The following is a 15,989-nucleotide window of genomic DNA, read 5'->3' on the forward strand; positions in this document are numbered from 1 at the left end:
TCTGCCTACGCTGGGGAGGGCTGGAGACAGCTTCTTGAGTTTCTCATGACTTTGCACTAGCCCAGGAGGTAGGGCTGCCAAATAAAATGTAGGATGTCCAGTTACACTTAAGTTTCAGTAAAACAATGAATAATTTTTAGCATAAATATATCCCATGCAATATTTGGGGCATACTTATTCTAAAAAAGTATGCGTTATTTATCTGAAATTAAAATGTAACTAGGTGTCCTATATTTTTATTTGCTAAATCTGGTAATCCTACAAGGAGGGCAACTCAACATTCTCATGCCCCATTCCCACAACTAGAAAGAAAAAGTTAAGAAGACAGAAGTGAGAGCCCTGGTGAGGCTACAAAGAGTTTCTGAGCTAAAAGGAGGGAAACACATCAGAGGTGATGTGGGTAAACCACCCAGGGATTGGATGAGGATACAGCTGTGTCTCAATGGATTGCCAGAGTAGAGGCATGCCCAAGAACTAGAAGCAAAATGACTATTCTAGAGCAAGAGTGTGAGCTCTAGACATATCTAGGTCCAGAAGAGGGTGCCCACTTCTCACTAATGCTGCTGCTACATTTGTGTAAACATCGCTACTCCCCTCCCCACCCCCAGCTTAACCTGGAAGAAGAAAGGCAGATGGAAGAAACACCCTGAATATGACTGAGTTGTCAATCTAAAATGACATATAAGGACTTCTAGGGGAGTGTGTCAACATTGCTGAATTTGGCTGGTTTACCTGGAAATGAATAGATTAAATTTCTGCATCAGTCAGAATGGAGCCTCAATATTAAAAAGCAAATCTAGTGATCAGCAATGTTTTAAAAATTAACATTTTGCATATATTAGTCCATTGTGAGGCTTTCAAGAATTCATAGCCATCATATATATGAGTGTCTGGTCTTTATAAGCACCAGTTAGAGAAATGAAATCTCCCCATCCCATTCCCCAACCCTCTTTCTCCAGTGTGGCAATTTTTCTGGGGAATTTGTCAATTTCCTGCAGAGAGATGTGTTGAATCTCATTCTATTTGGTCTGCATTATGAAAACAATAGTGTTATTTTTCACTTTCCAAACATCAAATGACATTTTATTAAATATACTTTTCAGCCTTCATATTGACCTCACACGCCTTCTTTGTTGACATACTCCCCTAGACTCTCCATGCTGAGAATCACTGACTTAAAGACTACCTTGCTTTCTTGATTCTTCCCTACATAGCAGATTGATGATGATGAAGGTGAAGATGATGATGAGGACCATGATGACAACAGAGATGCCCCCGATGAGGGTGTGCTGGATTCCACTTACTTTCTCTATATCATTGATCCAGCTGACAACTCTGCAAGCTGGACATCGTTGTCCCCATTTTACAGAGAAAACTGAGGCTCAGAGAGGCCCGGAGACTTGTTCAAGGTTTCAGAGAGTAAGTGATGGAGTGGGATTTAAATCCAGATTTGTCTAATTCCAAAGCCTGTGACTTTTCCACACCACCCCACTGCTGGCCACAACAGTTCCCTAATTCGCAGGAAATTCCTGCATCCTTTGGTTGGCGCTAATTATAGTCTTTCTAAAGAGGAATGTGCCGGGCTCTCTTCCTGGCATTGACTGCACTTCACTGGGAATGTTGGGCATCTTTAAAATTTCATTTATTAATAAACACTTATATAATGCCTTCTGTGTGCCAGACACTGGCCTGAGCAGTTTACAAATATTAACTCATTTAATCTGGAGAGCAACCCCATGAGGTTAAGCGCCATTATTATTATTATTATTATTATTGTTGTTGTTGTTGTTGTTGTTATTATTATTATTACTCTTATTTTACAGATAAAGAAACTAAAGCGCAGAGAAGTTAAGTGACTGGCTCAAGGTCACACAGCCAGTAAGTTTTACAGAGCCAGGTTTCACACCTATTATTATGCAGTGCAAGACCCCTTCCTTCAGAGATTTGGATTTCTCATCCTAATCCTTCCCTTAACTATTTCCTGTGAGTGCTGAGAGAATGATGGGGTCAAGGGCTTGGAGTTTCCCAAGAGAAAGGTTCTGGATAAGCTCAAGTCTTTAAAAATATCTATCATAAGGTGACTGTCGGCATGGTCCAGCTGCAGCTCCCAGCAATTATTAGTTCTGTTTCAAAAAACAGGCCCTTCTTTATTTCCAGTGTTTGCTCAGTGCTAAGAAGGCTCCTCCTTTTGAGATTGAAAACCCAGTATCTAGACTTGGTGGTCTTAGCCTTCCTTCTCACCCTCAGTGCCTCTGATCTCAGCCAAGCTGTGCAGGCCAGACTGGTGCAGGTGGGGGGGAGCCAAGAGGAGGCGCTGTGTCCTCTGAGTAAGCAATCTGGCTGTCCTAACCTGGGAAGTCACACAACACCAGGTAGAAAACCTCTGCCTCTTTTTTCTCTTTTTCTGTAATAATTTTTTATTATGTTATGTTAGTCACCATACAGTACATCCCTAGTTTTTGATGTAAAGTTCCATGATTCATTACTTGCGTATAACACCCGGTGCACCATGCAATACGTACCCTCCTTAATACCCATCACTGGCCTATCCCAATCAAAACCTCTGCCTCTGGAGTCACTTGGTTTTGACAAGATGCCGGACATCCACCTTTTTTTAGAGTTTCTTATGTGCTAACAAGCAATGACCTGGAAACTCTTCAAGGCTATCAGTCATTCACAGCTTCGTCACTGGCTTTTTCCCAACAGGACTTAACAGGGACTTGACATGGCCAAAGGCAGAGGAGGCATAGAGTATAGAAAGTTAGGAAGGACACCTAGTGAAAAACTCCCTCTGCTATACCTTTGTTCAGAGGAGATGCCCTAATAATGGCATAGCAATAACCAACAGCTACCAGGGCTCTACATTTACTTCTCAGTAAACTTTTGATAATTTGCTTTACTGTGTTAACTCTCAGATTCCATATCTGTGAACTAAGATTAATACTAGCATCTATCTCATAGGGTTGTGACTGAGGATAAAATGCCATATGTATGTAAAAGGATCATATATGTAGTTCAAGATTGGGCACCTAATAAAAACTCAAGAAATGTTAACTATTATGATTGCATAATAGACACCAGCTTAAATGCAGCTTGCTATTCTACGTGAACCCAATTACAACCTATGGAGTCATTGTTTATTTCCCATTTTACAGATCAAAAATGTTAAAAAATATCAGAAGCTAAATTACCTGCCCAAGCCACATGCTAATAGAGGTACAGAGTGAGGCCCAAAGTCTTGGTTGCCTACCTTCCCATGTCATGTCTATTACATTCCCTAGAGACAGTGTTAGCAGTCACCTCCTTCTTCCACCTCAGCCAACACACACACACACACACACACACACATTCACACACTCATTCACTCACTCATTCACTGCTAGCTACTTTCACTTGTTCCTGAGCTCCAGGAACGCTGTCCTTACAACATGGTAATTGGCTTTCACACCACCCAGTGTACCACACTAACACTGGGGAGTGGAGAGTAGCCAGGCTGTTCACAGAGTCAGCCGTGGGGGCGTTCGCCAGCCATTTCTTTGTTGGCAGAGACAAAGGTTCTGAAGCTTAGTTGAAAAATCCAAAGGGTGGTGGCTGAGTCCCAGCTGAAAGTGTGAAAGTCCTTATTATGATCCTCATCATCATATTCCTACTGGTGGCACTAGCTTGCTAAAAATAAGGAAGTTATTTCCCAAGATTAATAAAAAGAAAGGAAGAGGCTGGGGAAGGGGAAATAGATGGCAACAGACATTAAAATAGCAGCAAATGAATACCATGTAATTTCAAACAGTCGATAATGTCATGCTGCAAGGTTGGTAATTCTGCTGAGATAATTGCCCTTCCCCAGATTACTGTCTTTACCAGAGAAAGAAGTGATGGCTGTGTGTGAGAAATCACACTGCCTCTCACTTCATGAGCAGTGCAGTGATTAAGGAGAGATCAGGCTTCAAGTTCACAAATACTTCATCCATGCATGAGGACTTTCAGGAGTAGGGACACAGCTCTTAGAGCAGAAAACATGATCAACTCTTCTTCCACAGACAGGGAGCCTGAGATACTCATGAGATGACTCAGCCTTTAGAGTCACCCTTCATCCTCCAGCAAGGCTGGGTCCGAAGAATTATGATTTGACATGACTGGCCACACACGCGTTTCTCCCTGTTGCAGAGAGGCTGTCTGCTGGAAAAACCACTGAACATGGACTCTGCAGAACTGGGTTAGAGACTGGGATCTGGGGTTGCTCAGCCTCTGCTCTTCTCTGGGGCAAACCTGCAGGTGTTCGTTATCCGTACAGCGAGAGGACGTGACTAGTGAACAGCTTAGGTTCCACTGAGCACTCAGCACTCAAAGCTCCATCCTTGGAGTCTCGTTGGGAGGGGCGGGGACAGTGTGACAGGCTGTATAATAGTCCTGCAAAGATGTCCAGGTCCTCAACCCTGGAACTTGTGAACACATTACCTTATAGGGCAGAGGGGACTTTGCAAATATGATTAGATTAAGGATCACAAAATAGGGAACCAGCATAATCACTAGGTCCTTAAAAGATGGAAAAAAAGAGAAGGCGATTTGACGAAGCAGAGTTGGAGGGATTCTATTATATTGGCTTTGAGGATGAAGGAAGGGGCCATAAGCCAAGGGATGCAGGTGGCCTCTAATGAATTCTCCCTGGAGCTTCCAGAGGCAACCAGCCCAAATGACACCTCAATTTTAGCCCGAAAAGATGCATTTTGTACTTCTAACATCCTGAATTATACGATAATAAATTTATATTGTTTTAAGCCATAATGTTGGGGTAGATTGTTAGAGCAGCAATAGGGCACAAATATTAACAGGAAGGCCAGGAGCCAGATGATGACTGGCTTACTCCCACGCCCACCACTTAGGGCATCTTCAGTGCTGAGACACTCCCACCAAATTGGGAGCTCATAGCTCCATGACTGGATTAACTAGAGAAAGGCCACTAATATAATGATAGCACTAGTCACTACAGGCAACTAATGGAGATGATTAAGGGTCTGTGCATGCATTTGGCACCTGTCAGATTACACAGACTAGCTAGCATTAACAATATTAACTAATATTAATTGACTGCTTATGATTTTCCAGGCATTTTAATGCTTAGAACAAGGACAGGAGGTAGGCGGTTTTAGTGTCTTTATTTGACAGACAAAGTAGCTGAGGCCGAGAGAGGTTGAGTGTCATAATGAGTAAGAGGTGTTGCTGGCATTCTACTGGGATCTACCTCAATCCAGATCCCAATCTCTCATCCAGGAGAACTTCCCAGCCCCTGAATTCCTTATGCAACACAGCATCCAATAAAAAGACCAGACTCCTGAGTGGGAGAGGCCCTCTAGGACACCAGTTCTCAAACTTTGGTAGCATCAGAATCACCTAGAAAGCTTGTTGAAATGCAGATTCCTGGGCTCTGTCTCCAGATATTCTGATTCAGTAGGTTTGAGAAGAGGCTTGGCAAATAACATTTCTCATAAGCTCCCAGATGACCTTGACACTGCTGGTCCATGAACTGGTATTTGAGTAGCAAGTTTCTGGAAGCCATCCCATCTCAACCCCTACCTCCAGGTCCAGCTACATTGAAACCGTGGCTGAGCCCTAATCCTGTTTCATGACTAAACCATCTTTTTATCAAATTAAAATAAAGAGGATTTATTTTGACAGGGACATTGAGAAAAATGGGTGTTGTCTGGCCTGCATGAATTGTATAGTGACCACATGTTTTTTCAGACTTAGAATGGATGCTCCTTCCCTAGTAATAAAAGTGTCTTACCTTTGCTTAGCTCTTTCAAAATAAAGTACTTTTTTCATTTATCTTAATACATAACCTAAATTCATAATATATCTTTGTGCGATGTGGGCAACAATTTAGCTAGAAAAGCCACTGAATATAAAATTCTCAACTAATGCCTTTCTTGATCTGGATGCCTAGGCAGAGAGCGAGGACATGAAAGTTGCAGGTCATATTGAAGAAGTAAAAAACAATTCGAGTATCTCTGACCCTAACAAAACATGAAGCTACTGGTTCACAATTTCAAAGTCCAAAAGTTTTCATGTTACATGAATGAATACCATAGTGAGGTGTATTGAGGGCAAAAAAGAGAGAGTGAGAAAAACAGTCAAGGATGCACCTATAACCCACCATCTCCTCAGTGGAGGAGGGAAGGGAGAGGGAGAGAAACCATTATTCACCAGGGCAAGCCCTCCCTTGAATCTCCCAGCTCCTGGGCATCTAGGTCACTTTCCTTTCTATGTTTGGCCTCTGAAAATGCAGTGGACCCATTAATGAATTTATTCCTGGATTAAATGTGGGGAAGGAGGGAGGGGGAGAAAAAGGCAAGCTCCAGATGTGAGCCCTGATCTGTGAAGGGCCTCTCATCTTAATCCCTGCAAACAGGAAATCCTAGCACTAGGCCTGAGGTCTCTCTCAGGATATGGGTCAGTTTAGGCATAATCTTTCCCTCTCTGCCATTCACTGTCTTTTCCTGCTTCCATCTCTTAACAGCAGATAAATCCTCTCTCCCCCACACCCCACAAGCACACACTCATTTGTTTTGTATGTTTGCTTTGTGGACTCCACCTCTGCTGCTCCCATCAAATGGGAAAGGAAGGTCATTTCCAAGGCTTCCTTCCCAAGGTGTTGGATTGAGAGGCAAGTGAGAAGGGAAGGGGAGGGAAGGAAGAACAGCTGCTCCCCTCATTAAGATGTTTTTCACTACAGATCTAGAAGCAGAATGCATCTGGGAGAGAGGATTAGGTGAGAGACAGTTTTACCCTTTCGCTGATTAATACTCTATTACCAATTATTGCTTGATAATATGCTCTTGTGATATGTTATTTAATAATAATGAGCCATAGAATTATATGCTTTGTAACATTTAGCAGTAAGACCTAGCCTATCAAGGACCCATTAATCAAGTTTTCCTCTTAATTTTTTTAAAAAACCAATGTATGTTGGTTTATGTTGACTATGCTGCCTCCTATTCGGTTCTCCCTGGTCCAGTCTAAGAAGCCCTGAGACCCTCTCTCCTGACTCCCAGCACCTCCATGTTTCCTTAGAAAGATGCTGACCAAGGAGCTGTGTGGAAGAAAAACTTTCCCAATCTGAGGGTGATGGCTTCCGTCACGGAGGAGATACAATGGTGGTTTTGTTCATTTATAACAAAGAGGAGATTTGGGTGTGATGACAGTAATTCAACATAACTGGCTCACCAGAGTGATAGGAGGGGGGTTGGGGAAATGACTCAGAGTGCACCTCTCCTCCTCAAGAAATCTAAGATCTCCCAGCCATGCACAGTGCCTGGGGATGCTTAGAGATGGGGACCCCATGGTCTCTTTGGCAGACGCAGGGCCTCTCGTCCTCCAAAGGGAGGAGCAGAAGTAGCTGAGCCCTGAGCCCTGAGCCCTGGACTGACTGGTTATTACTTTAACTGATTTGTCAGCCTGGCCTCTTGCTAGGACCCTCTCATTCCAGTTTTGACGAGGTTCCCAGATCTATAACCCCGTCCAAGGTAGAGAAGCAAAACTGATGTTTGACAGGAAAGACTAGTAGCATAATTAGAACAGAATTTTACTTTTGCCTCTTCCTGTTCCTTTAAATCTTGCCTAATGGTGGAAGCTTGTCCCTTAATCTAGATGAAAATTCAGTGGATCTTTATGCTCTATGGTTTAGTATTATATAATAAACAGAATTACAGTAACTTTAGGTCTCAAACCCTCTCTTAGCTTGGGAACTAAATCGTGCAGTCCAATATATTAAACTGTTTATAGCCACAAATTTGTTCTTATACACAAAGTTGAGGTGAGTTGTGTAGTAATAAATAACACATATAACATGAACAAAGGGCCAAAGCAGATGTAATTCACTTCCCCTATCTGACCACCCAAATGAGTCTTACATTTTTCTGATTGGGTTCCATGTCCACAATCACTTTGAGTATTTAGTTAATCTCAGAACTCACGTTTAGTTCCTATCCCTGTTTGCCCTCCCTTCCTGCTCTGTAGCCAAACTCCTTTCTCTTGATTTAATTGCATTTAACACATATTTATTGAAATTCATAACATGAATGTTTGGTGACGTAAGTAAAATTGGGGATGAGTAAAGTATGATCTTTGATTTCAAGATCTCTCCGTTTCTCTCTATTATCTATCTACCCATCTACCTGCCAACCTACCTATGTATAACAGATAGATAGAAGATAGGTAGATAGACATAGACACACATAGAGAATGAAGTTAAGATATATTCTGGTGGAAGTGGAGGGGAGAAGAGGCTAAAACATGTAGTGGAAAGTGAACTAGAAGTATATTAGCACATTTGCTTTGCTAGAGACACAAACAAAGTATCTGAGTGTGGAAGAAAGAAAGTATTAAGGCATCTTGCAGGGGAGATCATGAAACATGACCTAGCAAGCTCTTCATAATCTGGATCTCCTCCACCTCTCTAGCCTGATCTCACAGAACTTATTCTGAGCCCCCCACCAACTACCTTAACTTTCAGTTCCTTAAACCAGCCCTAGGGCCTTGGAACATACTCTTCTGTCCACCTGGAATAGTTGTCTTCCCCATCACCACCTCGGGAAAGCTTCCCTGGGTCCTAGACGGGGTCAGGCTCCCTGTTATTCTCACAATACCCTATATTCTAGATGGTACCTCTTAAAATTGTAATTAAACAACCAGCGTAAATTTAGACGCTTAGTGGCTTTTGCCTTCCCCAAGATAGAACTCTACAGAGGTTAGGAAATATGTCTGCCTTGGTCATCAGTATACTCCCAGAACCCGGAACAATGCCTTGCACATAGTAGATACTCAATGAATTATTTTCTAATGGATCAATAAAGGTGACAATTAGGATTCTTTCTCCTCTTCCTCCTCTTTTCTCTCTCCTTCTTCTTTGAGCCCAGCCCTCCTTGCCATCCATGCCTTACCTCTCCTAATAATATTCATTTCTTCTTGGTTCTGCACACCTTACAAGTCTTCCTGTGGTCTGCTAGGACCAGTCCTACGAATTAAGAGAAGACTTCCCATTTGTCTCCTCTGAATACCTCATTCTGGGGGACATAATCTAGGTGCTCCAAATAATTCCTTCAAAGACCCTATCTTGGGTTTGTCTGAGAGGAAGTAGCTCACAAGTGTGATCTTTGGACAGGAATGTCAGCGTAACTGTGGACCTTGTTTGAAATGTGTTCTAAGCTCATTGTGCGTCAGAGTATGTGTTTGAACCAGAACCTCAGGGGATGGAGGCCATGAAGCTCTGCTACAGAGGGGCTTATCTCCTAGGATTAGTCGGGTAGAGCAGAGGGTAAGTTTCAGTTATATGATGTGTCAGTTTGTGTTGGAGTACAAGAGGTTTACTGGGAAGAAACAGAAGAAAGAAAAAAGAACCTACAGAAGCCAGCAGGTAAAGCCTTCAGCCCGTGATGCTGACTTAGTGACACCTGTGAAAGCAGGAGGAAGGGGGTGAACAGAGTCTCAGACTGCAATGTATTTCTTACAATGTCATGGCCAACCCAATGGGGGAGATCCAGAGCAAAGATAGCACAGCAGAAGAGTTCTGCACTGGGCAGAAATGGTCAGGTCCCTGTAAGCCTGTTGTTCTCAGTCATTGGCAGAAGGCTGACCAGGAAGGGCCCAAAGCTGCCAACAGATGAAAGCTCTTAGCTAATTGCACTCCTGGAAGCTGAAATGCAACTTCTTTCTTTAAAGGACACCCTCTCAGTATACCCCCATGGCTGCCACATGTGACATCTGAAGCTAATTTTGTAAGAAACCTATCAAAGCTGGTAAATGTATGGAAAGCAGATTTAAGAAAATACCACATCAAGGAGGCCTGGTTTGTGTGCTTTTCCAGCACTGTTTATGTTGTGCTCTTATTCTTCAGGGAACAACCTCTCTAAGGGCCCCTGGAAGACAAGGTCCAGAGAACTCTCTCCCATAGGGAGCTCAAGCAGAGCTCCTGTAAACCAAGATTGTATCCCTGTATTTACAAGATGCATGAGTCAGTAAACAAGACTCAATTTCTGTGGGTCTCTGAGCTCAACCTCTGTAAGCTCAGTAGGCCCTAGGCTCCCAGGGGCAGATCTGATCCTGACTGAGGACCTCAGAGCCAGGGAAGAATAAAAAACCAGGGCAGATGGAGCAGAGTTGGCAGAGGTCTGAGGAGGGGAGTACAAGACCCTGTGGTTACAGTGCTGCCCCCACATATTGATTTTCCTTTTTCCGCCCCTTCCTCACCCAAGCACATCTGCAAGGATAATCAACCACATGCACAGAGTCACACAATGAAAACAGTTACATACACCCAATTCACATCCACCGTCATGCAACACAAAAAAAGGCCCCATGTGCATCTGTTTCTCCAACCCTGACATAAGCTTGTGTGTGCACACCTTGCTATTCCAACAACTGCTTGTGCACCCCGTAGCAAGTTTCCAAAACTTCCCTCATGTGCAGATATATTCACAGACAAGAGGCTGTGACATCCACATATATAAACAGTAAACAACATACAGGAACAAAAATAGACACACATTCAAAAACTTTGAATGACTTTGAACATTCAAAAACAGTGACTTTATGGTAACTTAAAACCAACAAATACCCGGAGGGTGTGTCTGGAACTGGCAGATACACCTTGAAAGATATTTCCGATGGCCACAGAAGCCCCTAAAACCCGACAGAGGCTGCGGCAGGGGGCAGATGGCTCATTTCCGGATCCTGAAAGACTTAGCTGTTACTCAGCCATCCTCCTGCCTCCTGTAGGAGAAAACTAAAGCTCTCAGGCCAGATGCTGGGGCTGGGAGGGTGCACTTGTACCTGGAAAGGGGGTTACACATTTCTATAGAGGAGTGGAATGGAGGGAGCAAGGGCTCAAAGTCTGCTCGCTTTGGTTTGAATCCCAGTCTTACCACTTTCCTGTATGCCCATGGGTCATTTAGTCACTGTCAGTGTTTCATTTTCCTCACCTATGAAATGGAGATAGTAATAGTACCGAGAAAGTATGTTGCTGTAGGAATACACCAGTCAGTATTTGTAGAGGGCTGAGAATGCTCCCGGTACATCACAGGAGCAAGTTAAGTATTACTTCTTATTCTACTCCTGGGAGTTCTCCAGACCTGGGATTCACAGCCTCCCTGGTCCCTACCCCTGCCCCCTACACAAAGCTGGAGTTGTCAGCTTCAAGCTTTACCAGAAAGGAACAGCTCTCCCCAGGATCTCTTTCTTTCTCCTCCTCTTCTCCCTTACAGGTTTTTACAAAGGATATTTGTGAGAGCGAGAAGTTGTACGTCCTCAGGGATAGGAGACCAGACAGCGAGTTTGTCCCATGGGCCAGGACTTTCTGGACTGGGAATCAGGGCTGTCCCGGGGCAACAGCAGGGGGCTGCTGCCAGCTCCCAGCCTGTTACTTTTGGTGGGTGTGTGGGAAGATGGGAAGAGAGAGGCTTCTCCACCATTGGTCTGGAGGTATCTCCAGCTCTATGTATCTCTACATCCCCAAGGCCCATAGCTCTGCCGAGTCCCAAGTCCCTTCCCATCTGTAATTCTTCCTAAAGACTAGAGAATAGTTCTCCTCCGAAGGAAGATTGTAAAAGGACTGTTATCTCATGTCTCATCGGTCCAACCCAGGGCAATTCATTTCCCCTGGAGTCCACTTGGCGTTCAGCGGGTTCCCAGGTGAACTGAAATCCACAGCTATTCTCATCTGGTTGCCCTGGGAGTTTCAGCGCTCTTGGTACAACCTGTTCCTCCAGCCTCTCCGCTCCCTCCCTCCTCCCTCCCTCCGCCAGGCTGCTCCCTTCTCAGCCCCCCTTCCTCCCCTCGCCCCGGGCCCCATCTGTGCCCTCCGGGGAGACACCCGAGGCAGCGAGACCCGGGAGGGGAGGCGGGAGATGGAGGAGGGGAGGGAACGGGGCGGGGGGAGGGAAGAGGCGGGAGGAGCCGCGCAGGGTGGAGGCCGAGCGCCGCCCCGAAGCCGACAGGGGCGGCTGAAGGTTGCATCTGCTGGAAGGAGGCTTTTGGCTGCTTGGTAACGGGCTGCCAGAACGGAGAGCGAGGCAGAGAGCAGGGCAGCGGCTTCTTGACGTCAGGACCGAGCCAGGGGATCGCGCCAGCAGCCCCAGCCCGCCCCAGAGTGGGGGCCGGCCGACGGCAGGAGAAAAGCCGGACACAAGGCGCCCAGCCGGGCGTGAGTGGGGGCCGCGGACGCCGGTCGGTAGGGGCGCAGCATGCCCCCTGCCCCCTGGCCATGGAGATCGCCCTGGTGCCCCTGGAGAACGGCGGTGCCATGACCGTCAGAGGAGGAGGTGAGGCCCGGACAGGCTGTGGCCAGGCCATAGGGGGAGAGCTCCAGTGTCCCCCGACGGCTGGGCTCAGCGATGGACCCACAGAGCGGGCTCCAAGGGCGCGCGGCACGCAGAGGGGAGTGGACCCGGGAGGGCGGCCTTTGCCACCGCTGCCCCAGGAGCCGCCGCAGCCTCGACGGCTGCCTCCGGAGGACGAGGAGGGAGAAGGCGACCCCGCCCTGGGCATGGCGGAGGACCAGGTGCTGGGCGCGGGGTCCCTTCACCACCAGCGCGTCCTTATCAACATCTCTGGGCTGCGCTTCGAGACGCAGCTGGGCACCTTGGCGCAGTTCCCCAATACCCTCCTGGGGGACCCAGCCAAGCGCCTGCGCTACTTCGACCCCCTGAGGAACGAGTACTTCTTTGACCGCAACCGGCCCAGCTTCGATGGCATCCTCTACTACTACCAGTCCGGGGGCCGCCTGCGGAGGCCCGTCAATGTCTCCCTGGACGTGTTCGCAGATGAGATCCGCTTCTACCAGCTGGGGGACGAGGCCATGGAGCGTTTCCGGGAGGACGAGGGCTTCATTAAAGAAGAGGAGAAGCCCCTGCCCCGAAATGAATTCCAACGCCAGGTGTGGCTTATCTTTGAATATCCAGAAAGCTCGGGGTCCGCGAGGGGCATAGCCATCGTCTCGGTCTTGGTCATTCTCATCTCCATCATCACCTTCTGCTTGGAGACCTTGCCAGAGTTCAGGGATGAACGGGAGCTGCTCCGCCATCCCCCAGTGCCCCACCAGCCTCCTGGGCCTGCCCGGGGGGCTAATGGCAGCGGGGCTCTGGCTCCTCCCTCTGGCCCTACAGTGGCACCTCTCCTGCCTAGGACCCTAGCTGACCCGTTCTTCATTGTAGAGACCACGTGTGTCATCTGGTTCACCTTCGAGCTGCTTGTACGCTTCTTTGCCTGCCCCAGCAAAGCAGAGTTCTCTCGGAACATCATGAACATCATTGATGTGGTGGCCATCTTTCCCTACTTCATCACCTTGGGCACTGAGCTGGCAGACCAACAGCCAGGCGGGGGAGGGGGAGGCAGCCAGAATGGGCAGCAGGCCATGTCCCTGGCCATCCTCAGAGTGATCCGCCTGGTCCGGGTGTTCCGCATCTTCAAGCTCTCCCGCCACTCCAAGGGCCTGCAGATCCTGGGCAAGACCTTGCAGGCCTCCATGCGAGAGCTTGGCCTGCTTATCTTCTTCCTCTTCATCGGAGTCATCCTCTTCTCCAGTGCCGTCTACTTCGCAGAGGCTGACAACCAGGAGACCCATTTTTCTAGCATCCCAGATGCCTTCTGGTGGGCAGTAGTCACTATGACCACAGTAGGCTACGGGGACATGAGGCCTGTCACGGTGGGGGGCAAGATCGTGGGCTCGCTGTGTGCCATCGCTGGGGTCCTCACCATCGCCCTGCCTGTGCCCGTCATTGTCTCCAACTTCAACTACTTCTACCATCGGGAGACGGACCATGAGGAGCAGGCAGCTCTTAAGGAAGAGCAGGGCAGCCAGAGCCATGGGACAGCGCTGGACAGTGGAGGCCCTCGGAAGACCAGCTGGAGCAAAGCGTCCCTCTGCAAGGCTGCGGTGTCCCTGGAGAATGCAGATGGAGCCCAAAGGGGCAGCTGTCCCCTGGAGAAGTGTAACCTCAAGGCCAAAAGCAATGTGGACTTGCGGAGGTCCCTCTATGCCCTCTGCCTGGACACGAGCCGGGAAACGGATTTGTAAGGGGGAGCCCCGGGCAGATTGGTGGTAGTGGGGTGGGGATAGCAGAGGCTTCCTGAGCCTGGGTATCTACTTTATACCACAGAGTATTTCAAACCCACCTTGAAGTCTGTCCCTCTTCTTTCACTTCTTTTCTCCCTCCCTCCCTCCCTTGATTCCCCATTTTTCCTCTTCTTTCCATGACACCAAGGGTCGCCTATTTTTAAAAAGTACCACATTCCATGACGCAGGAGCTGTTGAAATGGTGAGCACTGTGAAATGGATGTATTTGTAGCCAGTTCCCTATACCCAGCAGAGGGATAACCCAAACAAAAATGACTTTAAATAGCCCAGATCCCAAGAGATTTTGTAACCCCCTCCATGTGTTCCAAATTTGCTTTACATATGATTTTATTTGTGTATAGGGGGAAATATTATTTTTATGGCCAGTGAGTGGATTTTTGTACTGCAGCTCAGTTGGAGATATTTTGGATATATTTTCCAGGAATGCTGTATTTATGGAAGATAGAGTTATTGTGATTTTTTTTCTGTGATACTTATATTAGAGCCAGAGACCCTAGTTATGGCTGTTCTGGTTCCTGTGTCTGTAAGCCTCTCTCTTTTCTAGGATGTGGTATCGGTGTTTTGCGTCTAGGGCAGGGAATGTTCTGGAAGAAAGGCAAGACTGACCTTTTCTGTGCGCCTTAAACAATTCTTGTAACTTTCTTTGAAAAGCATTTTAATGATGTTGAAGAAAGATTTCCGATAATTCATTCTCTTTATTTTTATCCCAGGAAATAAAATGTTATGTGGTTGAGGCAAGTTTTAGTTGTTTCTTTGTTTTTGTTTTTGTTTTGTTGTTGTTGTTGTTTGAAATTTTAAAAAGGGGTCTGTCACTTGCTGTTTCTGGTTTTGAAGTCAGACCAAATGCCACCTTGACTGGGGTGGATTACTTAGAAAAGTAATGATTTGATTGTCAGCTTCTTTTTTGCTGGGCCCCCTCCGTGCATCACAGAGGAGTGAATTCTGTGTGTCTCAGGCTGTTTCTGACATGCTGCCTGATGGTGTGGTCTTAGACCCAACTGTCAGCACAGTGTGTGGATGCAGCTAAAAGGCAAGGGAAGATCAGACCCCCCACAGCCCCACTGCCATCTCTTGGGGCTGTGTTTCCAAGCTCTCCTTTGTCGGCGGGCTTTAAGCCTTGCTTCACATGGCTCTCAACAGCTCTGTGAAACCAGCCTGATTCTCTCCGACATGAAGCCTGTTCACAGAAGTGCAGCCCTGGTGTGAAAGTCATGGAGGAGGGTGGGAACAGTGCTCAGTTGTTAAACTCTCCCCCTCCACCGTGAGGTGGCGAAGGAGAATGCAATACCTTTCTGGTGGACAGAGGCAGAAAGAAGCAGAATGGAAGGATTTGCCTGTCCACGTTAAGGGCTAGTTTCTACAGATGGTGATCTTGTGCTAAGTAAATCCCCAAACTCAGAACGAATCTCTTGGTTCTCTTTTCACTGGATGGTTGTGGTGAAATCACAGTAGGTATAACACTGGCTGCAGTTTCTCTCTGGGATTAGCTACCTTCCAGGGCTCTGGATTCCTGCTCTGGCTTTTGCTGATAAATAATCTAAATAATCCAAAGACATGTTGTCTTATGTCCCTGCCAGGGTGGGCTGGTGACCAACAATCACACCTCCTGCACGACAGCAGGGAGCTGAGCTGAATGGTTGGTTCTGAGGGGTGCAAGCACATCTCCGTGGGGCGAGGGAGGCTTTGCTAAATTCGTGTCTGGGAACTGTGGATTTAAATAAGACGCCGACACAGTAATAAAAGCCAGTGTCTGTGACTGCCTGGAGTCATTTCCAGTCAGGAACTGTTAACAGCAAATCTGAGGCGGAAGCAGAAGGACTTGCAGGCAGGGCTCTGTTGTTTTTCATTACATGCTGAAGCAAAA

The 15,989-nt window shown here is 46.8% G+C and overlaps 1 protein-coding gene across 1 annotated transcript; it reads left to right on the forward strand.

Moving 5' to 3' along the window:
- The first annotated feature begins 11,954 nt into the window (after positions 1-11,954).
- Positions 11,955-14,958, forward strand: KCNA5 (potassium voltage-gated channel subfamily A member 5). The gene has a single exon (XM_045781336.2). The coding sequence runs from the start codon at positions 12,254-12,256 to the stop codon at positions 14,063-14,065; it is 1,812 nt and encodes a 603-aa protein (XP_045637292.1). The 5' UTR covers positions 11,955-12,253; the 3' UTR covers positions 14,066-14,958.
- Positions 14,959-15,989: the final 1,031 nt, after the last annotated feature.

Source organism: Ursus americanus, chromosome 25, assembly GCF_024610735.1.
Source record: "Ursus americanus isolate L20-20 chromosome 25, mUrsAme1.1.p, whole genome shotgun sequence".
NCBI classification, from domain to species: Eukaryota; Metazoa; Chordata; class Mammalia; order Carnivora; family Ursidae; genus Ursus; species Ursus americanus.

Bases quoted from the DNA above. Each gene is read 5' to 3' on its own strand.
- KCNA5 (XM_045781336.2), top strand. From the start codon at position 12,254: ATGGAGATCGCCCTGGTGCCCCTGGAGAACGGCGGTGCCATGACCGTC.